The following is a 24,240-nucleotide window of genomic DNA, read 5'->3' as shown; positions in this document are numbered from 1 at the left end:
AGATGCCATTCTAAGCCAAAGTTAGGTCTCAGTCACCTTAAGCTGGGTGCCTTAGCCCCCAACACTAAGCACTATGGCCCCCTCAGTGGTCTTGCTGGTAATGCCATTAATTAGTCTTTCTTCTTGACTTTGTCTCATGCTGCCCCCACCTCCATCATTGTCTTTCAGCCTCATTGTTCTTCCTAAACTGCTGGTCATAGGGCTGGACTTAATCCGATACTTCCCGTAGCAAAAGAGGTCAGATATAGAAGGCAGGGCCTTGAAAGAGTTATAGATTTTCAAAGGAGTTCAAGACTTATCTTTAGAAATGAACATTTGCGCCTGGTAGGCCAAAATGTCCAGATGGTTCCACTTTATTATAAATAAATATTTTCCTTTGTTCTACAAGGGATAGATATTGCGGGATATGATTTAAATAATAAATAGCATCTGTAGTAACAGAAAAGTATGTACCTGGCACATAGTTGGCACCCAATAAATATGTGTTGAATGAATGGGCGTGGAAGGTAGAGTGAAACGTATGTGTGTGTGTTGCAAAGGCAGGGGGCGGGGGGGCTTTTCCTTAATGTTAATGCATAGGACTTTGTCCCACATCAGAGAGAAATTCTTCAAACTTATTAGAAGGTAGGAGAATCCCTTCTGAATAGCATTTGCAGGCCCAACTTTCCACATGGGAAAAAAAAAACATTTCTGATTCAGTAGAGTGTCCCTTTTAGTAGACTGTTCCTATTCCTAGGGAACCATCACAACCTCGGGTCAACAGAAACACAGCTGATTGGTTTATTTTGCCAAGTGGGCTCAAAACCATCAGTTTAACCAAGTTTTACGAAGTGCACAAAAAGGAGAACCAGTGGTTTAATGATGACTCCTTTGTAAAAACCTGAAATGGTTTCTGTTTGATTTCCAGATCATAGCTTCATATGAACTGGTCCCTGTACCATCGGAGGAAGTGTGTTTGTGTGTGTGTTGGGGGGAGGAATGTGAGGAGAGAGAAATAGGCACGGGGTGGGAAGCCAAAACATGAAAGCAAGCATAATTTTGTTTTGGACAACAGCCAAACTCCGATTTTGCCCCCAATAGATTACTCAGAGATTTACCATTAGAAACGTGAAAGAATTTGGCATAGAAACAATATGAAACACATAAAAATCCATGTCTCATTCACATTTTCAGAGCAATGCTCTGGATAGGAAACTGGCCTAAGTGTCTCCCAGACAGGGATAGTCCTAGGTTACTCCTGACTAAGGTGTAATGTGCTCATGGCTGTGTGGATTAGAATGGATTCTGAAGACATTTTTTAAATTAAACTTTTAATTTTGTGATTAAATGTAGATTCACTTGCAATTGTAAGAGAGAACACAGAGAGATGGCCTGTACCCTTTACCCAGTTTCCCCCAATGGTAACATCTTGCAAAACTGTATCACAGGATCAGAATGAGGAAGGCACTTCTGAGGCCATTTCTAAACTTTCATGTTTTCCTGTTTCTGCCGATAAAACCCTTACATCTTAGACCTTAGAACAAGTAAAGAAGAAACTCCTGGGTAACTTCTTCAATGGTGGAGATTTTCCAACATCAGGATAGAACTGTGTAACAGCCATCTCAGAAGCCTGAGATATTTGTCAGTCCTTCAAGTCAGTAAATCAAATAATACCAAAATATTGAGCAGAAGAAAACAAAGCCTAGACATATGATTGCTTCTACCTAACTGGTTTTGACCTGCTCTCTCAAACAGCCTGTTCACAGCTGGTTTTAAAGATAAGCTCCAATTTCACTTACAACTCCAAGGCGTTAATGCCTTTTTCTCCTTCGCTATAAGTTCCAAGGTCAGAACGGCCCCTGGTAAGCCTTTTTCATTTGTTCAGGGGAGCGGCTCTGAAAGAGCCATTACTCCTAAATCAAAATCACACATCACCACCCCAACCCCGGGGGCCGAAACAGAAGATCCTTTATGTCCGTTATTCTCAACCTTGGCTTCAAATTAGGGTCCCCTGAGGAGTATATAAAAATCCTGATGCCCAGGCCTTACCCCAGACCAATTCCATTGGAATCCCTGGGGGTGGGATTAGTGTTTTTACGGCTCCCCAGGTGATTCTGTGTGCAGCCGAGATGGAGACCAGTGGCGTGTGTGATTGTGAACACTGTAGCAGACTTCTATATGGGAGAGAATTTTTCTTTGGAGCAGCTTTTAAGCAAATGTTTGGGGATCCCTGAGCTTAAGCAGATGTGATCTCTCCCACGTCCTCCTCCTCTTCCTCTTCCTCTCTCCTTTCCCGCTCTCCCACTCTCCTGCCGTCTCCAAAAGCTCAACTATCACTCTCACCCCAAATAAAACCCCTCTTCTTCTTGGCCTCAGTTTCTCTGTCTGTAAAATAAAAGACTTAGATGAGGTTTGGGGAGGGCTGGGTTGGCCTCTGATCAAAAGCCCTGAGTTCCTTTTTTGTGTGTCTTGAATCATTTTTCTCCCCTTATCATATGTCCAGGATCAGAGTCCCCGGTACCGAAGAACAGCTTTTCAATTTGTGTTCACCCTCATGAATCAGAGAACTCCTTGTACTTGCAGCTTATACTGGGTCAGCGACCTTCCCTTTCAAATGCTAGCCCCGTCGAACCCCCTCCTTTCAGCATCAGTAGGACACCCACCAGCCAAACTGTCCTCTCTGTGTTCCTTTGGCAAAACTTTGCCAAACTCCAGAAAGGACAGAACAATCTGTAATGGCCTTTGTGGAATGTGAGTGATTGTGGCAGAAAGAGACATATGAGCCATTGTGGGAATGAAAAATATTTGCGCTGAGAATCCTGTCTGTGCGCATGATAATAAATTGACGCAAACTCTTATTTGTGTGAGTTTTTATAGCAATGCACCAGCATGGGCTCTTCTTAGATATAGGATAATGTTCTCTTTCTCTTACTCCAGCTCCTGTTCGCTCTCGCCTTCTCTCACCCATGCCTCCCCACCCCCTAACCAGGAGAGTAATAATAATTCCCAAAGCTAAGTTTGCAACATGTGTGTCTATGGAACATAACTAAAATAAATGTTTTAGGGGATGGTGGGGTCAGGGGATCCCATAACTACCTTCTCAATGTTCCTTGCTATTTCTATCAGTGAATATGAGGATATTCCTTTGTAATTGCCTGCAAAAGCTTCTTTCGTGGGACCCACCCCCTTCCCTTACCCCTGACAGTTACCCCTAAAACACAGTGTTATTGGGCTTTAAGCCTTAAGGTTCTATTCTTCATCCGTTCCATCCTCCTCTAACCCCATTCTACTTCATCTCCTGGGCAAGGGGTGGGTAGCAGAATAGTGGGCTCATCGTGTGTCTTGAACCCTTGCTGAAAGAGCAGTGATGGGGTTGTCTGTACTACAAGACTCTAAACTTTCATGAGGGACCGCAGCTTTCCTTCGTCCATTCAACAAGGCTTTGATGAGCACCTTCTAGATGCTGGACACTGTTCTAGGCGCTGGAGATATAGCAGTGAACACAACAAAAGTTCTCACCTCTGTGGAGCGTACATTCTAGTGCCATCCTGCAGAGTCCATTCTTCTGTCTATAAAACGTCTGGGGTATCTGTGCCCTGCTCTGTGCCCTCATGCCGTTGCCTGCGTTTGGAGTCTCAGTACCTGTTATCCAGACCAGACTCGCCTCCCACCTCTTCCCCCTTTCTGGTTCACCGTACACATTGTCAGGGCTCAATGCTTTTGAAACACAGTTCTGATTTTTTTACATACTTAAAAAAAAAATAAATCCCTGAAAGGCTTCTACACCCTCACCTCTATTGCCTACCAAATAAAGTCCTCGCCCCTTAGCCTGTCATTGCAAGTCCTCCGTGATCTGGCTCTAACCCACTTTTGGAATGTTATCCTTCGGCTGTTCCCTTTTATGGACTCTCTGTTCTCTGCTACACCTTCTCAACTTGGAAATCTCTGCCTGGAATATTCCTCACCAAGTCTGCCTGTAAAAAGTCTACTCATGCTTCATGGCCCAGGTCACAAACCCTCCCCAACTAGAAGCTCTCTGTCTCGTCCTAATTTGCACAGCATTTTATCCTTCTTCTGTGGCCTCTATCACACTCTGCCTTGCCTTGCAGGTGACTATGTAAGTTCTTAAACCTGAAGGTGAGATTCTTGGGAGCAGGAAAGGTACTTCACCCTTTTGGGCTATTTTTCTCCCTCAGGAGCTTGTCTGTGAATCTAGGCCAGTCTCCTGCCAGAAGAGAGGGAAATCTCAGCATGCTGCCAGCACTGTTCTTCCGCCACATCCCAATTTCTCTGTTGGTTTCGGTGGACATGCATTTAAGATCAGAGCTCCTCACTAAAAACGATCAAACAGCTTCTAAGGCAGCTAAGTCCATCTCAGTCGTCTCATTGGTAGATTCGGGGGGCTGAATTTGTCCTTTGTCATTTCACAGAGACATTCTTACCACCGCTCGCACTATGATCCCCCACCAAGCCGACAGGCTGGAGGTCTGCCCCGCTTTCCCGGGGCCAGAAGTCACCGGGGAGCACTCATGGATTCGCAGCAAGCGTCGGGAACCATCGTGCAGATCGTCATCAATAACAAACACAAGCATGGACAGGGTAAGGGACGTGCTTCTTTGGTACTGCACCCTGTCGGGGCTTCAGCAGCCCTGGTCTTTGGAGAGCTGGGAAAGGACCCTTTCTCCCATGCATATCGGACATTCCCATGTGGATCACTCACCATCCGGTCTACCAAGCGAGTGTGGACAAGTGACTCCAGAGGACTGTTAGGACTTTCCTAAATACAGTCCAAAGACCATAGTTTATATTTCAGGAGTATCTGTCCTTATTAAGGACCAAAGGTGAGAAAGCAGTGAACCTGATGCGCCCTCCAGCATTTTCTCCGTTGCCTCTGGGGGTTGAAGGTCATTTGGGAAAGTTTGCTGGGGCTTTAACAAAATGAAAGGCGGTTTGTTTTCCAGCAGGACACCCAATATTCAGAGGTAGTCGGCTCTAAACGCCTCTAAAGCTCTCATCTGAACCGTAGAGATAGCAATTCTCACCCCTCATTGCCCCAGCTTCTCCTGGCGCTCTTGTTAAAGGCACTTATTCCAGGCTTCCCACTCAGAGATTCTACTTCATGGGAGGAGATTATGCTTAGAAGTGAGTCATCCAGTGAGAAATCCAGAAACCTCCTGGCTGAGCAGCTGCAGGACTGCTCAGGTTAGTACCACCGTTCAGCCCACTCGGCCAAGCACACACGTCCACGGCCCGTTCCTTCCTGCACAGAGTTCTCCAGCCACTACCGCGCACCCCACCCCCGCCGCCTCCCGGCCAGTAGTGGGGGGGGGGGGGAGGAGAAATTCGATCAAACAATTGACTGCTTCTTACTCTTTTAGGCATCCTGTCAACCAGCTCTTCAGAGCAAAAGCTCAGCTGGTTCCTTTTTATGAAACCACAAACATGTTTTGTTTCCTTTAAAGGAAAAACAAATCAAAGGCAGTTCTCTGAATGGGTTAAAAGTAATAAATTATTAAACCAAATGATTGAATAACATGGGTGAAAAACAATCCGTTACAAAGAACTCCTACTATAAATCTCAACAAAGCTGGTCAGGCCAAAGCTAGTTGATCACATCTGTTACTAGTTAGATGTAAATTTCAGATTACAGATAAAAAAATTAAATTGCTTTTGAAACTAACAGGCTTTAAAAAAAGAACATTCAAAATAAAACTCTTAATAAAAAATGGTGAGGTATTAGAAGAATTGGAAATATTTACTATTGATCTGGGTTTCATTTGAAATTTATTATTTTTAAATTCCAAGGCATTCTGATATGAATTTATGAAATGAGGAGGAGGAGTTAGGTAAAGATGCAGTTTGATTTTCAATCCTAAATTGCCTTCAATAGATTCCATTTGCTCTGAAAGTATTTTAAAGCCTTAAAAAACGTGTGGGGAAATGGTCTTTGAAAATCCTAAATCCCAGAATTTCCACAGGCCTCTTCATTTTCAGGGCAGAGGCTCATCCCTTGATTTCTCCATGTCCTACAAAAGCCCCAGCTGGTTTACATTTATTCATTGACCCCATTGATTTGGACGCAGCCGTTCTCTCCTGACCTTTCTCTATTATAGTTCATTGGAGAGTCACTTGTCCCTATCTTCAACTCCCAACGCCCCAGCTGGATGATCAAAATCATCTTGAGAATTTGTTGGTGGGGAGAAGGCTGTGTTTCCCCCTAGAGAGTTGATCTCACCCTATTGCACTTCAGAGTGTAAGCTCTTACCCAGTCTGGATTATTCCCTTAGTCCAAATGTTTAGGGGAGAGGGGACCTGGCTATATAACCCTGGGGGTCCTGCCTGCCCCGCTCCTTAGCCCTCCTGCTAACAATGTGTTCCTCTGAGCTACATCTACTTTGTCCCTTGCTAGAGTTCAAGAGGAGAAGCAGTAGGACCCCACCATTCTTAACTTGAGTCCAGCCTAAATTTTCTTGAAGCAGAGTCTGCACCCACATGATCTCGTTGTCTTGAAGGGTGTGTCACTGTCTGGGGAGGAGAGAGAAGAGGGGTTGGCGGGAGAGAGAACAACACATCTGGTCCATCTTGTCCTGTGATTCCATCAACAGTTTAGATTTCAAGCCCGTATTCTATCTCACTGTACGATTAGGAGCTTCTCTGGCTTAGGTTCTTGGAAATCTTTACATGGATTGACCTGTTAGAGTGCCTAGTCCTCTAGCAGCTCTTGCAGAGGACAGGAAAAGGCAGCCGACATCGTCCATATTTCCTAATATGACCCAGTGGATTTGATGAGAGAAATAGCCCAATGATTCATCCTTCTGAGGCCATTGTCTTGCAGCCAAATCAGTCAGTTCCTAAGAAACGCCCCACGTGGGGCTACTTTTCCCACCCTCGCCCCGCCTTAAGTGATACAACCCACCCTAGAGATGTTGTTGATTGGGATGCCGACAGGTCTCCCTGGGTATGATGAGGTGATGGGAATAATGAGAAACACACCCAGTCCCCGTCATGGCTGGAAATCTCCAGAATGTCTCAGCACTTTCAAAAAAGAGAGAACTCATTCTCAGACCTCCCTATTTGCGGCTCTGTGCAGGTCTTATACTGGAGCTTAGCTCCGTGCCTTACAGTCAAAGCCGGATATGTTTTGGTTGGTTTGCACTGAAGGGTGTTCCTGTGACTCCTTCCCTTCATAGGCCCCTCAGCCTGCAGCCCAGATGCTTGCTCTTGCAAACCGCCCCCCACCCCCAGAAAACATGGAGCCGGTGACTTCTCTTCCACTCAGCAAATGTGAGACCACCAAAGGGTATCTCTAGAGCAGTCAGTGATTCGCTGTAGCCAAATCTCTACAGCTACTATGAGGATACAGGACATTGCCAGAAGATTAGAGGCGTAAAAGGCTACCTTTCACCACTTACCCGGGAGGGGTGGGTCCTTTCCTTCTCAATCTTGTCTCAGCACCTTCCTTCCCACTCCAGAGAGTAAGCCAGCACCACTGAGCTCCGTACCCATCTGTGTTAGTAGATCAGATTCTCATAGCATTTGACATTCTGAATGGATTTGCTTCAGGATCTGGAAAAACTTGGCCCTTTGAGAAGACCAGTAGTTTTTGCATCTAGTCTCCCTGGACAGCAAACCTTCCTGGGAGATTTTCATGCCTAGAAGCACATCCACTTGGGCCATCCCAATCCTCTATGGAGCTACAGGTCTGAACACTACATTCTAGCAGAGGTTCCTTATCAGACACCCTGGACAGCTAGAACTCTGATTTCATGCATCCATTCATTCCTCCATTTAAAACATACTATTTGATGGCCTGCTATGTGTCAGGCCCTTGTGGGCATCCAGAGGCCTCTGTTGAAGATCCTGAATAGTTGCTGACAGGAGAGCAAGGCACAAGCTGTTTTTTGGTTGCAGAGGCTGCTCTGTAAACACATCTCCACGGGCACAACAAGAACAAAGGATGCTTGATGTCTTAAGGGGTTCAGGGCTTGGGCTCTGGGCACCGGGGCCCATTTCAGCTCCCCAGCCTTTAATTTCCAGTCCTGTGTTCTCTTCCAGTGTGTGTTTCCAATGGAAAGACCTATTCCCACGGCGAGTCCTGGCACCCAAACCTCCGGGCATTTGGCATTGTGGAGTGCGTGCTGTGCACCTGTAATGTCACCAAGCAAGAGTGCAAGAAAATCCACTGCCCCAGTCGATACCCCTGCAAGTATCCTCAAAAAATAGATGGAAAGTGCTGCAAGGTGTGTCCAGGTAAAAAGGCAAAAGGTGCGTTGGTTGGAAGCCCTGCCTTTGGTTGACTGAGATCCCCACATCGTCATTCTCAATGTTCTTTGAGTATCAGAAACATAATCACAACCTGCCATATAATTGTAATGGTAATAGTTCTACTAATAACTGACAACAAGCTACGTTCGCTCCTCTCTTGAAGGGCTGATAAGATGGTTGCTTGGAAGAAAGTGACTTCTCAGAAACAGGCTGGGGATTTACTTGTGTCTACCACACCTTTGGTCCCATGTAGCCCTAAGGGCCGAAATTAAGCCTTGCTTTTCTAAATAGTAGAGAAATTAGGTTTTCGTGATTATTAGGAAGGACAATAGCACCCTTTGTTTATATCACCGTTTAACTCATCAAAGCACAATCACCTTCATTTTCTCTTTCAGATAGGACTAGAGACAGGTGAGGCATAGTGGAAGGAGAGTGGGTTCTGGTCCTAATAACTAACTTGCTGGGTGACCTTGGAAGTGTGCCAGATCTTCTCTAGGCTGCATCATCCTCATCTATACAATGAAAAGTTTGGAATAGTTGATATCTATGCTTCCTTCCAATTCTAAAATCCTATAATGATATTATCATTTCTCTATTAAAGACAAGAAAACGGAGGTGTATAAAGTGAAGTGACTTGCCCAGAGTCACAGAAATAGATAATAAAACCAAGGTTTGGAACCCAGGTCACTTCCAGCCCATTGTTTTTTCCAGGCCAGCAGAAAATGTTGACTGATTAAAAAAAAAAAAAGGCAAATCAGTTACTTAAATGTTGGTTTTGACACACGAGCTAGAGAAAAATACAGTCCGTAGTATTGGGGTGACAGAGTACTGGATTGATGATCAAGCATTCTAGCCCTGGCTCTGCTACTGGTTTCCTGTGTGACCTAGAACAAGTCACTTCACCTCTCTGAGCCTCAGTTTCCTTCTCTGCAAAACGAGAGGGTTAGAGTAGATTTCTTAGGGTCTTTCCAGCTCTAACATTCTAGGACTGAATGAATTAATCACTTCCAGGCACATGAGTTTATCATTTCTTATATCTACCTGCAAAGCACTGTTGTAAACACAGATGAAAAACCAAATGTTTTTAGGGACTGCCCTGGTGGTCCAGTGGTTAAGACTCCACGCTCCCAAGACAGGGGCCCCGGGTTCAATCCCTGGTCAGGGAACTAGAGCCCACGTGCCACAACTAAGACTCGGCACAGCCAAATAAATAAATATTTTTTTAAAAAACAAATGTTTTTAAGTGTAGGCAGAGAGCTAAATCATTTATTCAATTTAGGCAATTCCTCATGAGTAGCAGACAGACATGAACTTTGTCAGTGTATTCAGTATATATGTATTTTGAGCACCTTCATGTAGGCCAATGGTTCCCAAACTTCTCTGCACATTGGAATCCCCCAGAGAGCTTCTAAAAATACCTGTGTCTCTTGGACCAACAACTGAGGACTAGACAGGCCCGGGGATGAGTAGGCCGTCAGTGTGGCTGGACCACCAAGGACCAGAGGGCAGTGTGGAAGGATGCCAGGATGGACAGAGGACAGAACCTAGGACCAGGTGGTCTCTTCTGCTAAAAACAAGACAACAGGCCCAACATGGAGTCAATTTTGCTAAGCCCCAGGTCACCAAATCGAGACAATTAATTTTCACTCTCCCAGAAATGAAATCCTACGCCAGTCAATCAGGAGTCACCTGATCAGCACTAGTGAGGTCGCCTGCCTGATAGACCCATGCCATCCCTTAAAGGAAAGTGCCCTGGCAATAACCAATCCGCTTGTTTTCCAAATATAACTTCCTTGCTCCTGTTCCCTTCTGCCTGTAAAAGTCTTTCATTTTGTACAGCTCCTTGGAGCTCCTTTCTATCTGTTAGACTAGATGCTGCCCAATTTGAACCAATTTTTGCTCAAATAAACTCTTAAAACTAAAAAAAAAAAAAAAAATACCTGTGTCATCCCCAGAGATTATGATTTAATTGATTTGAATTGTGGCCTGGGGTTTGGAATTTTAGAAGATCCCCACACAATATTAATTTGCAGACAAGTTTGGGAACCACTGCTGTAGGCCCAGGGTAGTTTATGGTTTTGCTAATCAAAGTGTGGTTTATGGACCAGCGGCACCTGGGAGCTAGTGAGAAAACCAGACTCTCAGGTCCCACCCCAGACCTGCTGCATCAGAATCTGCATTTTAACAAGGTCCCCCAGGTGATTGCAATGCACATTAAAGTTTGAGAAGCACTGATTTATGGCACAAACAAAATCTTTCTTAACGTAACAACCTTCATCTTCCAGAGTAGGGGCAGGGTGTGGATAGGAGGGATAGGAGCTATCTGATATGGAGTGGAGAAGTGGGGCATTAAAATTGTTGAGGAAATGTACTCACTAGGGGCACGGAGAGAGCACATTCTGAGGATATGGACATGGCAACCACCCAGCCACGATGACCTATTGTAACTTCCAAGTCTGCCACCTCACTGGATCCCCAAGCCTTTTAGTGTCACTTGGAAGTAGTTCTACCAGCACAATTTTCTCTCCTGTCAAGGGTCTAATGCCTATCATCATAAAAGTAATACAACAAGATAATTTCAGACACAAACTAATAGTTACCTAAACTATCCGGGTAAGATAAACCCTCCCACTATATAATATTCCAATTTGAATCTCACACCTTCAGACCACATCCCATTTCTTTGTGTGGTTAGGATTGTATTGCTGTACGTGATTCAAATAAGAGTGAAGGAATCAAAAAGGTGTGAGCACAGGACACAGGACAGGCGTTGCCTTTCAGGTGGTGGCATTTATTAAAACCTTTATGTTCATACTCTTTGGCTAAGCAGTTCTGCTCCTAGAAATCCAAAGAAAGTGATCAGAGATGTACAGAGATATGCAAACAAGGATTTTTGCTGCAGTGCTGTTTACAGTAGCGAATTATTGGAAACAAACTGAAAGTCCACCAGTATGGAAATGGTTAAATGAATTATGGTATATCTGTACTGTGGTGTATTATATAGCCATTAAAAATCACTATAGAACAAGATTTAATGGCACAGAAACATATTTGCAATGTATCTGTTAAGTATAAAATCTGCAAGCTAGAAAACAATATGTATATTATGATCTAGGTCACACAGAAAACCAGTGGCAGAGCCAGGGCTAGAATGCTTGATCATCAATCCAGTACTCTGTCACCCCAATACTACGGACTGTATTTTTCTCAAGCTCGTGTGTCAAAACTAACACTTAAGTAACTGATTTGCCTTTTTTTTTTTTTTAATCAGTCAACATTTTCTGCTGGCCTGGAAAAAACAATGGGCTGGAAGTGACCTGGGTTCCAAACCTTGGTTTTATTATCTATTTCTGTGACTCTGGGGAAGTCACTTCTTTAATAGAGAAAGCGTTGATAATATGCTTAGCCAAAAAAAAAGACTGGAAGGGCATATGGCAAAATGTAACAGCGGCCATCTTTGGGTGACTGAATGATGGGTAGTTCTTATTTTCTTCTTTTTGTTTATCTGTATTTTCTAAATTTTCAACAGTAAACGTGTATGACTTTTGTAATTAGAAAAAGTAATAGAGGCTATTATTTAAAAAACTGCCCTCAGAATCCCAATTGGCAATATATTGAAGAGCCTCACTGACAATCTGTTTCTCTGGAAGAGTGGCTTTTCCCGCTTTCCCGTGCTGCTCAGACGTGTAGAGATAGAGGACTTACTGGGCAACATGGAAGGAGAGAGTGTCTGTCCCATTCTGTCACCTGCCCTCAGCAAGCCACACATGGATGTCTGCAAATTAAAAGTCTCCCAATAGTCACGTTGCCCTACAAGAGTCACTACACGGAGGCCTGGGTACTCAGCAACTTCAGATCCTCAAGGGGCATGCACTTGTTCATGCAGCACGCAATCTGGAAACACATATGATGGCCTTCTGTGTGCAAGAGACTGTTCTAGGCGTTGAGAATAGGGAGATAAAGCAGACAGACTCAGGCTACTTGCCAGTAATGCTCCTTACATTCTAGTGGGAGAAGAAAGGCAATGAACACAAACCGATAAGGTAATTTTCAGTGGTGATGAGTACTGGGAAGAAAAAAACAGACAGGATCAGGTGAGAGTGAATGGCACAGGCAGGGTGAAGTGCTTTCAAAAGGCTGGTCAGGGTTGGCTTCTCTGAAGAACGATGTTTGAGTAGAGCTCTGAGTGATGTGAAGGGGTGAGAAAGGGAAGATCGTGACATCCTCAGCCTCTTAGAAAATGACACAGGACACAGAGGAAAAGGAATAAAGGAGTGAGAGGAGAAGAAGATCGACAGAAAAAAAGAACGGTAAATTCAGTTATTCACGTTGAGAAGGGAAAAGAGACAAATAAAATTCACTGATGATCCAGCCAAAAGTTTCATTAGAACAAATGATTGCAGGCCCCTCCAGTAACAAACTAAGGCCAAAATAAAGGATGTGAGTTTCACCTCTCTCTCTCTCTCTCTTGTCTTTGCTCTGGTGGAGGCTGGCCTTGCTTCACGTGTCAGTGGCCATCTGCACGGTTGTGTAGGACTTCTACTCCCTGAAGGTTCCCCAACTCACCTCTCAACCCCACCATACCACCCCAATATACCTGGAATTCCCATAATGACACACTCCTTTTGGGTTACAGCATAAAAAGCCCCTGGTAAGACTTCAAGTTTGTTTCCTGGGCTGGGATAATACATCTCCTGCATCAGTCATCCCCACTTCCATACAGAGTGGTTTCTCAATTTCTTAGTTCTGGAGGGCTCAGGACAGGAGCATTCTCATGGGAAGTGGGAATGCCCAGAAATTACTTCCCCAGAAGGAAATGAAAGTAGGTTCACATGCAGTGATTACGAAGCACCTTGAAGTGGAGGATGTGGCATGAAGAGGTTGCCGAGTAGGTAGTTCGAAAGACACGCTCTGTTTATTTACTCTTAATATTTTCATGTGCCAGCCAGGGTTGAGTCACGAATGGATTTTGTTGTTTTTAGATCCCTTCTGGTGAGTTAATTAAGCTCTTGGAGGGGAGGGGTGGTGGGGCAGGATGACTCTTCAGGACCCTGGGAGAACTTTTAGTGTATGATAGGTACTTCCAGTGCCATCGTGGATTTCATATGGCTGTGATAGCTATAGCTAGTATTAAGCTGGTGAGCAAGATTTAACACATGAACCCGGCTCTCATTCTAAAGGTGGTAATTAAATACATAGAGGTTCCTGTATACTCCATGACCTCCTCCCCCCTCCACCTACTGAAAAGTGCTAGTGCACGTCCCTTCATCACCTAATGCATCACCAAAAAAGACCAGCCCACCGAGTAATTAAATAACTAAAAAGAAAGACAAAAGGAGAAAGAAAGCTTGACTCTAGGATAATCTACGAATTGAGTAATCCAACCTGGAATCATCCAGAGAAGACTAGGATTTTGTCCTTACGGTGCCAAAATGGTGGTGGGGATGGGAGAGCTAATCAGGTCAGCAAGAGACATGCGACAGCCATATGATTACAACCTCTAGTCCAAGTGCCTCGGATTGGCTAGCAGTGAGTCCCCCTAATTAGAGTCACGGGCCCAAAGCACTCAACACCCAGCGCTTACATCAGATGTTCTGACAGATGGCTTCTGCACATATCCAGAATTTTTCAGGGTGTCCTCAGCTTGTCTTTGTTGTTCCCTATTTGAGCGTTACACTTTAAGTACACAGCTGAAGAAGGTGCTGATTACGAGGCCAGCAAAGCAAGTTAAGTCACGGATAACCAACCAAGGGAAACTTCTTTCAGTAGGGGGCTGAGGAAAGAGGAGGGTGGAGCAGGATGGGGAGTAAGAGGGGGCTGGTACCTTTATGCCTGGAAGCTGAAATCCAACAAGTTAGTTTATACTTTAAATGATCCATAGTTGAGGGATTTGACCAATTTTTTTGTGTCTTCCAACCGTTCATTTGGCATAGCATACATATGACTAATCTGACATCTAGGTTTTGGCACTGACGTTGATCCGGTATTAGCATTCCGCTTACAAACAAATCAAAGAGCGTTCAGAAATGTCAAGCCAATTTGGATAGATCCTTTGGGCAAGTATATGCACATAAATGAGTGTCATAAATGTTTTCTAAGTATACCTAATTGACGTCAGGGAAGCTAACCGAGGCCTTCTGTCAGCCCATTCCTTGGGTCTCTGTTGGCAACATTGAGCTAGCCCAACCATGATCCTGACCCAGCATCGAAAATCTGATGTTCCCTCAAGCGCCCGGCAGATTTGTACCTCGTCACATTCTTCCTCTTTGTGACTATCCACTTCTCATGCGGTGGTGGTGGATCCAGTGTAGCTTTGGGGCCAGTGTTCTGTCATCACGCGGACTTAAAAGTCATGTGCTTCTTTGTGATTTGGTGGCTGTCACAGGGGCAGCCTCAGCTGAGCCAGTGAAATATGGGTGGGTTTTCTATCTCTGTAGGAATGTTCTTGTAGATTGTCCACTTTTGATGCTTGTGTGGTGCTATGAACAAAGAGATGCATAAATGCAGAGGTTTGCTCCTAGTTTTGGAAAACCATGACAAATCTCTACTTGCTTCCTGATTCCAGAAGAACTTCCTGGCCAAAGCTTTGACAGCAAAGGCTACTTCTGTGGAGAAGAAACCATGCCCGTGTATGAGTCTGTGTTCATGGAGGATGGGGAGACCACCAGAAAAATAGCACTGGAGACAGAGAGACCGCCTCAGGTAGAGGTCCACGTTTGGACCATTCGAAAGGGTGAGCCAGACAACATTAATTTCTTGTCAATTTTTTTGTAAGGGGGACACAGGGAAGGAATAGAAGACTCACCTTCATTTTGCTTCAACCTGTTCCTCTGGGTCAGAAGATTTCCCGATTGCTTAGAAACTAACATATGACTCCCACCGTTGCTATTGTGGCCTTTAGCTTTAACCAGGACCTGGGCTAAAAAGTAAGTATTGACTGTTGGGTTTTGTTGTCTTTCTCACACAACCAAGGCTGGAGGAGTGCTTCTTAACCCTGGCTGCACATCAGAATCATCTGGGAAGGTTTTTAAATACCAAATCCCTGAGCCTACCTGCAGAGTCTTACTAATTGGCCAAGTGGGGCTTGGGCTTAAGGGTTTGTTCTGAAAGCTCCGCAGGTGATTCTGATGTACAGCCAGGGTTGTAAACTCCCAAACTGTAGTGTACCATTGTTTCCCAGAGGAAGCTCAACAAACATGAAAATGCATTCATTCAGTGCACAGCTGAGTCTCTCAAATCATGCTGGGGACTCTGCAGTAAGACAAATTTAAAACAATATCCCTGCAGCTATTCAAACCATCCCATAGCTACGAGACTAGGGCTGATCTAGTCTGGTCAAGTTTTCTAGGAATCCGAGTGTAGAGGTGAGATTTCAATTGGGAAATAACGCACATCCTTTTTCAATTGGCTCCCGCGTAAGGCTTGAGAGTGTTCGAACTTGAGTAAGTTTCAGCATCACACAAGGAGCTGGTTTAAAACACAGTTACTGGGACTTCCCTGGTGGCACAGTGGTTAAGAATCCGCCTGCCAATGCAGGGGACATGGGTTCGATCCCTGGTCCGGGAGGATCCCACATGCCATGGAGCAACTAAGCCCGTGCGCCACAACTACTGAACCTGTGCTCTAGAACCCACTGTGCCACAACTACTGAAGCCCGCGTGCCTAGAGCCCATGCTCCGCAACGAGAAGCCACCACAATGAGAAACCCACACACCGCAACAAAGAGTAGCCCCCGCTCACCGCAACTAGAGAAAGCTCGCGCACAGCAATGAAGACCCAACGCAACCAAGATAGATAAATAAATAAATTTATTTATTTAAAAAAAAAAAACAGTTACCTGGCCCCATCCAAGAAGTGTGAATTCAGTCAGCCTCCGGTAGGGTCTAAACATTTGTGTTTCTAACAAATAGCCAGGTGATGCTGATACAGGTGGCACTTGGACCCATCCTTTGAGAAACAACTGCTCTAGTACTTTGTGGGCCTTTTTTCTCTCCCTTCTTTCTTTCTTTCCTTTTTTTTTTAACATCTTTATTGGAGTATAATTGCTTTACAACGGTGTGTTAGTTTCTGCTTTTTAACAAAGTGAATCAGTTATACATATACATATGTTCCCATATCTCGTCCCTCTTGCATATCCCTCCCTCCCGCCCTCCCTATCCCACCCCTCTAGGTGATCACAAAGCAATGAGCTGGTCTCCCTGTGCTATGTGGCTGCTTCCCACTAGCTATCTATTTTACATTTGGTAGTGTATATATGTCCATACCACTCTCTCACTTTGTCCCAGCTTACCCTTCCCCCTCCCCGTATCCTCAAGTCCATTCTCTAGTAGGTCTGTGTCTTTATTCCCATCTTACCCCTAGGTTCTTCATGACCTTTTTTTTTTTCTTAGATTCCATATATATGTGTTAGCATACGGTATTTGTTTTTCTCTTTCTGACTTACTTCACTCTCTATGACAGTCTCTAGGTCCTCTCTACCCCTTTAAAAATATGCTAGAACACACATATAAGGCTCATCCCTGTTTATTTTTGCTCTAGACCCAGGAATGTTGATTTGCCATCTCTAACTCCCTAGCTCCTCTGTAACTGGTCACCAGGACTAAACACCGTTCTGTTGGCTTCCCTAGCGGTGACCTCACTATGCATCCATCGCCCCACATCTCTCACCTCACAGAAATGCATGCATGTTTTTCAACTTGCTAGTGTCGCCTCTAAATAAGCTCCTGTTCACAGCACTGGGTAATCAAGATCTGTGCATAGTGGACAGAGGAAAACCCAGGCTCTATGTCCGTTGCCCCCTGTCGACCTCTTGAGGATTATTTAAGTGGGCTGGTGACATTGCTCCTTAACTGCAAGGCAGTTTTCAGTTGTTCACGTGTTATTCTGATAAAAGCTGTTCAGGCAAGGTTGAGACTGTGGGAGCCCCCTTATTTTTACTCTGCCCATTTTTATAAGGGAAAGTGAAAGGAGCTGCTTTCTGGTGAGTTCAGGAGTAAGGATGGCTTCTCCATTTACACAAACAACCTGTCTGCAAGACCCGCTGCTGGTTCTCGCTGCCGAGCCAGGAGGGTAGCCCGGTGGCTTGGCAGGGACATAGTCTACCCAGACCAGGGGCAAGGGCAGAATGTCTAATACTGCCTTTGGCTGCAGAAAATCCAACCAGCACCCATGCTGGATTCTCTGTGGCTTTCCCCAGGAGCGGGTCCCACAGTCAGCAGCTCTGTCTCCCTTATCTCTGTCCTCTGGAGAACCGGGGGGAGGTCAGTGAGCCAAGGAAACAAATGGAGTCAATTATAACCCTCGAGCCGTCCAAGTTCCTGGTTAAGCACATTACACAGCCCAGCTCGAGACTCCTAAGCCCCAGTAGTGAGATGATATGCTCAGCCCAAGCAGAAAAAGGGGTTGGTGGTTCCAGATAGAGAGTGCCTGACCACCTGCCCCACTTTGTGCTTGGCCCCAGGCATCCTCCAGCACTTCCATATTGAGAAGATCTCCAAGAGGATGTTTGAGGAGCTCCATCACTTCAAGCTGGTGACCAGAACAACCCTGAGTAAGTCGTGACTCTCTTTACTGCTCCCTGGAAAACACATCCAGTTTTCAATGTCACATAGCCCCAAATAAAGTACCCACTGTGCTCTCACTGAACAGGAGCAATGGTCCATGTCAGCATTAGAGGATGTTCTCTCTCTCTCCTGTGGGTGACTAAACCCAGAGTCTCAAGAGGGTGGGAGGCCTGGTCTATCTGTGGAGACTTCACATCTGGAAGGCTATGTCCTCAGTGGTGGGGATGAGAGAGAAAGAGAGAAGATGACTGCATATCGATTCTTGTGTTGTATCAAAGCTCTGTTTGACTGTTTGGAACTGCCCCGGCTGGTCGTGTTTCTTTAGAAGCACTCCGACACTCAAGCCTACTTGCGGCTCTCCCACTTTCTACGCTAGATGGAGCCTGGGACTAGGTCCTGCTAGGCACTGCGTGGGGAGGGGCGGGGGGTAAGCACTTCTGAAGGAACAAAAGGCACAGAATTTCTATCCACAGGGAATTCTAATGGGCGAGACAGAACATGAAAATGCCTTCCTTATGAATTAGTATACTTCTGAAGGGTTAAATACCTAAGTGCTCAGGGGAATCTGCAAAGAACAATGAGATGAGAGCCAGGTGGGCTTAGTCGGGGAAGGCTTCAGGGAGGAGGTGGGTTTTGAAAGAGAAGGGTGTGACTGGGCAACAGGTCAGGAAATCAGTCTAGGGAGAAGGTGCAGCCTAAGAGAAGACTCGACAGGAGCAAACAAGAAATGTGGAGGTGGGTGGGTGGGTGTGGGTGAGGAAGAATTACAAAGGCCACATAGGGTGCACAGGAAGATGAGAAGAGTTGGAGGTAGGAAGTAGTTAGAGGGCCTGGAAGGAGCTGGTGAGAAGTGCAGTTAGGAGGCAAGGAGCGTGGATGCTTGCTGCAAACTTACACACTGTGTAGTGGTGTCAAAATGGGGCTTTGGAAAGATGTCTCTCGGCTGTCAGGTGCATTTATTAAGCACCTACTTTGAGAAGCCATGTTCTAAAGAGCCCAGTATGCCATGCTGAGAAGTTGAACTTGGTCTCCAGACCAGAGAACCGCAGTGGGGGGTCTTAAGTAAGCGAACGATGCATTCAGATCTGTTTTTTAGAAAGTGGTACTTGCTGAATGGAGTGGCAGGTGGGCTTTTAGTGAGAGAGCTGGTGATAGTCTGTAGGAAGCTGTTAGACTGTATTAAGTCGGTTAGACAGGGGAGGAGGGCTCCCTGTGAGGGGCCGAGGTTAAACCATCAAGATCCGGATCAAAGAGAGAAATGAGTTTAGAATGACTCCAATATTAACAACTTTATGGACTGGGTGAATAATAATACCATTCACCAGTGGGAAACTCTGGAGAATGAGCAGGCATTGGTGACAGAAATGAGTTCTACTTGGAACACGTTTAGATTAAGATGCTTGAAGTCCACATGAGCAGCATTATCCAATAGGCAGCTGGACATAGGGTCGATGAGGTCAATTGTTCATTCTGCAGGAGACAGGTAAACAACTAACTGGACAGTAGGAGAAGTCAAATGGAGGAGCTGGGAGTTCTTGTAAGGAATAAAGAGGCAGAGTCTATAGGATCAATAATGTGACTTTTGAAATGACCAATTAATTTCAAAGAACATATTTTTGTTCGTACTGTGGGCCAGGCACTGTGCTAGGCACTGGGGCACTTGAAAGATGATTTAAACAAAGTCTTCCCGTCACAGTTAGGATTTAGGGTGCATAATGGAGGTAGATGATGTGTGCCTCTGAAGGACGTAGGTAATGAGATGATCCCGCAGGGTCACCTGGGGACAGAGAAGAGCAAGCCTGACTCCTGTATATAGTGTGCCTGTCAGATCCTGGCACACCATAGATCTTTGGTAGAAGCTGCTTCCTTGCCCGACCCATCTCTCCTTTCCCATCGAATCCGAGAGAATAGGGAAAAGTGAAGAATCCAAGGGAGAAAGGAGCAGAGAAAGAGAGGCTGTAAGGAAGCGGGGCATGTTGTCCTGTGGCGAGAGAAGCAAGAGTTTCAACAACGGTTCTGGATCAAGAGGTGCTTGCCGACCTTGGACTCGCGGAATTTTCCAGGTTGCAACACCATGAGCACAGGATGGAAAAGACTGAAGAGGGCATCCAGGGTAGACATTTTGTTAGGAACGCTACTCGACAGAGCAAGATGATAGCAGGGGAAGGAAGATCTTACCACTGAGGGACCAGGAAAGTTAGAAAGGGATGGTCCAGAGACATCGGGTGGTTTCCAGTACTCAGCACGGGTGTGCAGTCAAAACCGCTTGCTCAGTTAGCATGGCAGGAGTGGGGATAGAGAAGTTGGTGAGGACACGCTGGAAGTATGGACAGTTCCAGGGGGCGGGGGAAGAGACAGCAGGGAGTGGAGGGGGACAGGAGCAGGGTTGACAAGGAACGGAAGGGATGCGGCCATGTTCACCCAGAGCAGAGAGGGATCGCGTGGCGGATGTGAGGCTGGAACTCTCTGCGGAGCCATGGGAGGCTGGAAGGGCTGCTAAAGGTGGTGTGAGGCCAGCGTGTGGGCGTAAGACAAAGCAGAGGGGAGCAGTTTTTAACAAAGGGCGGCAGGAATAGAGAAGAGAGCAGTAAATAATCAAGCAACCCAAACTAATATTCGGGCCTCAAAGAGTAAGCAAAGCCCCAGTAATGCACCAAGTACTGGTCTCCGAAGTGCCTTATTTGACCTGCTGCCAAGTGAGCCACCTAATAGCTAACGACCTGATAGCGGAGCAATTCGCAAATACTAAGTAAACTGTAAAAATCCCAAGAACGATATTGGGCTGGCGAAAAAGTTTGTTCGGGTTTTTCCGTAACATCTTACGAAGACCCGAACAAACTTTTTGGCCACCCCAATACTTAGGTTTTACTCCTGAGGAGGCGGTTCTGTATTATTCTTGGGATTCTTACAAATGCTGTGTGTTGAAGTGAAGACTCCGTGGCCCATTTTCCGTATCTGTCCCAAGAAAAGTGTTTCAGGGGCTGTTTTGCTGAAATCACGTGATGCTCGTCTTCCAGCTCCCCTGGCAGGTCCGTGAGTGCGTGGGGAAGGGTGGGGTATATCGGTTCTACACCTCATCGACTCTGCCCTCCTCTCACGTCTCTGGGCCACTTTGTGTTTGCCTTTTAGGCCAGTGGAAGATCTTCACTGAAGGAGAAGCCCAGATCAGCCAGATGTGTTCAAGTCGTGTGTGCCGAACGGAGCTTGAAGATTTGGTCAAGGTTTTGTACCTGGAAAGGTCTGAAAAGGGCCACTGTTAGATGAGACAGACAGTACTGGATAGAGTAAAGCAAGAAAACTCAAGCTGCGGCTGGACTGCAGGCTTACTTTGCTTAAGTCAACAGTGCCCTAAAACCCCAAACTCAAATGCAGTCAATTATTCACGCCATGCACAGCATAACTTGCTCCTTTATTGGAGTGGTGTGTCAGCCCTTAAATGTCTCCTCCAAAGAGACTAGAAGCGTCTTGAATTCTCTGTGGTAGGAAGAGGGCTAGAACGCCACAACCCTGCTCTAGTTTCTGGGAGAATCACATTTCTTTACGGGTTAAAGAGTAAACAAAACCCCCGGGTTTCTATCTAGAAAGTTATTCCAGTGAAAGAGAGAGAAGGGAATTGCTTAGTAGGAGTTTTTTAGTACAGAGAAAATATTTGTATGAAATTCTGCTCTTCAAATTTTAGAATGTCTTGTGTGTTAAAAAAATTAACTCCCCGTCTTCACACACACATGTACACACACACACACACACTCACACACACGCACGCACACACAGTGAACTACAGCTTTCATTCTGAGGCAAGGCCAGTGTAGACTCTCCCCTTCTTTCCCTTGCCTGGCTCTCAAGTAGCTTGGAGGTGGTTGGTACCCAGGAGGATGAATAAGGAATTGTGAACAGAAGGCTGTGCCCTTGGGTCTGTGGTATGACTGTCGATGGCACCAACCCTGGGAAAGAACAGGAACACCATTTCCTGGCTGCCTTCACTTTGAGGTGGGAAAGAACTTTTCCATAATGACACACTTCTCTTTTCTCCCTTGAACCTATGGGGCCTCCATAAAGAAGTTAGAATTGGGTAAAATTTTCAGAAACTGAATCCATATAAGACAAAATAGTTATTGAAGAGAGGAGTTGATAGAAGTCAGCAAGGCCAGCCGTATGTTTTCAAGTCAACAAAACTCACCAATTAACAGCTCAGTCCTCGCTTGTTCTCTTGAGGTCACAGTTCTCTAGTCCAAAAATGTCGGTCAGATGATAAAATTCTAGAAGCTTCTTAAGAGGGCGGTTTCCCTTCTTCTCCAGTTATGGGAGTTGGTTTTTACTTGGCAGAGGGGTTCTGTCCTCATGAGCTTCAGTTAGGAGAATTATTGCTCATCTGGGGAAATGGGGATTCCGATAATGATCTAAACCTTCCTACTATTCTCCTCTCACGCACCAAACATGGATCTGAATCATGGATCCCAGAGAAGCCTGCTCTGAAAATGTCTCTTTGCAGCCTAATACCAGAGCCCAGATCACCTTTGTGGGAAAACTATAAATTCTCCACAGCAGGGATCTCAAGCCTGCCTTCTAGATTTATCTCCTCTGAGGGGGCATGGATGAACTCTAGTGAGTACTTAAATATTAAGGACCGAGAAATCCCGTATTTCCTACTTTGTGACCGTAGGTAAGAGGAACATTTTTTCCTTAGTTGACACCAATAGGGAAAAATGTAAAAGGTCCAGTCTTTATGGCAAGCTGGCATAAAGGAGTCTATTCTCATAAAAGAGACATAGGGGCCTGGTGGTCAGGCCTTCAGGGGACGAGCCTCTTAGACACATTCTACTGGGGCGGGGGCGAGGGAAGGAAGGAGGACATCCAGGGCTGAAAGGCCACAGAGCATTATTGGTGGGGGAGGGGTTGGGGGCGTGGTTAGGTAGTTGCTGCCTCCCTCCCAGAGGTGGCAGTATCCCCATAGTGTGGAAACGAGTCACCGGATCCTGAAGCAAAGCGGTGATTTCCCCTTGCGGATGACTCACCGCAAAGCCTTCCCACCCAGGTGTTCTCTGAAAGCTCAACCTTAAGGGAACACCCAGGGAGCTTCCCTAGATAGACTTCTTCCCCCAGGCACTGGGACACACCTTTGCCAAGTTCCGTGTGAAGCAGGAGCTGGGGCGCTGTGCGAGGCCAACTTAGAATCCCTCCAATGTTCAGTGTTGCGTACAGAGTAGGACCGAGAGAGAAGAGGCCAAGCTGCCTGCAGTTAGTAGAGAGGAATGGATGTGGTTCTTCTTGTGTATTTATTTATACCATAAACACTTGGAACAACAAAGCCCATAAGCACCATTTAGCAGTTGTAGCCATTTTCTAGTTAACTCATGTAAACAAGTAAGAGTAACATACCAGTATTACCCTTTCACTCTTCTCACAAGACATGTACCTAAATATGGTACTTATTTATGTAGTCACTGTATTTCTGGATTTTTAAATTAATAAAAAACCTAATTTGGAAAAATCCTGTGCAGGAGTGTTGTGTGAGTGACTGAGTCTGGGCAGCACTGACCTTGGACTGGGTAACAGGTGAGGGGCAGGCCCGGCTTTTGCGCACTCAGCTTGACGCCCCTCTCACACTACCGCCTTGTGGTTAGGAGTGAGAACTTTGCAGTCAGCCGACCTTGGTTTTTAATCCCAGCTCTGCACTTAGCAGCTGTGTCAGTCTCCCCAACTATAAAATGGGGATAATAGTAGTACTGTCGCCCTTTGCCTGCAATCTTGCAGTGAGATTTAATTTGGTCAGTTCATGTGAAGTGATCAGACCAGTGTCTTGTGCGCAGTGAGCGTTCATTCATGACCGTGGATGTTCAAAAATGGCATGGCACTGAAAACAGCCATTGATTTATGGCTTCTATTTAGGTTAAGACTTTAAGAGCTTGGGGACAGAAGGCCATTGACTTGGGCTTCAAGAGGGCCTCACTTTGGGTCTGCTGCTCAGTGGCAAATTTGCATAGGGAGCAGGGTAAAAGTGTTGTCGCATATGTTGATCCAAACTAAAGTCCCTCAAACCCCTAACACCAGCTAAATCTCTGCCATCACAGAAGCCAAGATATAAGAGAGCTGCAGTGTCAAACAATGTAAGGACAGAAAAGGACGTATTGGTGTTAGCAACACAGCAGTCATTGGTGGTGAAATATTGGAGAAGTGAGAGGAGCAGAGGCCAGAAGTGAGTTGGGGAGATGAGGAATTGGAGACAGCAGCTCAAGGTCACAATTTAGAGATGCTCAATTACGGAGAGTGGAGAGAAAAGGTGAAGGAAGTAGCTGGAAAAGGATATGAGGTCAAAGGAAAGTCTTTGTCTTAAATATGGGAGATATTTGGCCATGTGTGAATACTGCAGGGAGGGGTCCTATAGAGAGGAAGAGGTGGAAGGTGATGGGAAAGGAGGGTGAGCCTGCTGTGTGGG

At 45.6% G+C, this 24,240-nt stretch overlaps 1 protein-coding gene across 4 annotated transcripts in view; it reads left to right on the top strand.

The window, feature by feature from the left end:
- Positions 1 to 23,295, top strand: part of CHRDL1 (chordin like 1) — a 115,553-nt gene extending 92,258 nt beyond the window's left edge. For 2 of the 4 annotated variants that reach the window (XM_059911296.1, XM_059911295.1), the window contains exons 8-12: positions 4,410 to 4,578; positions 8,035 to 8,229; positions 14,810 to 14,977; positions 17,705 to 17,794; positions 20,937 to 23,295. In XM_059911296.1, coding sequence (XP_059767279.1) covers positions 4,410 to 4,578; positions 8,035 to 8,229; positions 14,810 to 14,977; positions 17,705 to 17,794; positions 20,937 to 21,067 — 753 coding nt within the window. In that variant the 3' untranslated portion in view covers positions 21,068 to 23,295. Of the gene's footprint in view, positions 1 to 4,409; positions 4,579 to 8,034; positions 8,245 to 14,809; positions 14,978 to 17,704; positions 17,795 to 20,936 lie in introns of all 4 variants that reach the window. The other 2 variants (XM_059911294.1, XM_059911293.1) reach the window with 1 other exon arrangement.
- Positions 23,296 to 24,240: the final 945 nt, after the last annotated feature.

Source organism: Balaenoptera ricei, chromosome X, assembly GCF_028023285.1.
Source record: "Balaenoptera ricei isolate mBalRic1 chromosome X, mBalRic1.hap2, whole genome shotgun sequence".
Classification (NCBI taxonomy): Eukaryota; Metazoa; Chordata; class Mammalia; order Artiodactyla; family Balaenopteridae; genus Balaenoptera; species Balaenoptera ricei.
The sequence above is the reverse complement of the archived record's forward strand: the minus strand, read 5'-3'. Positions and strand labels throughout refer to the sequence as shown.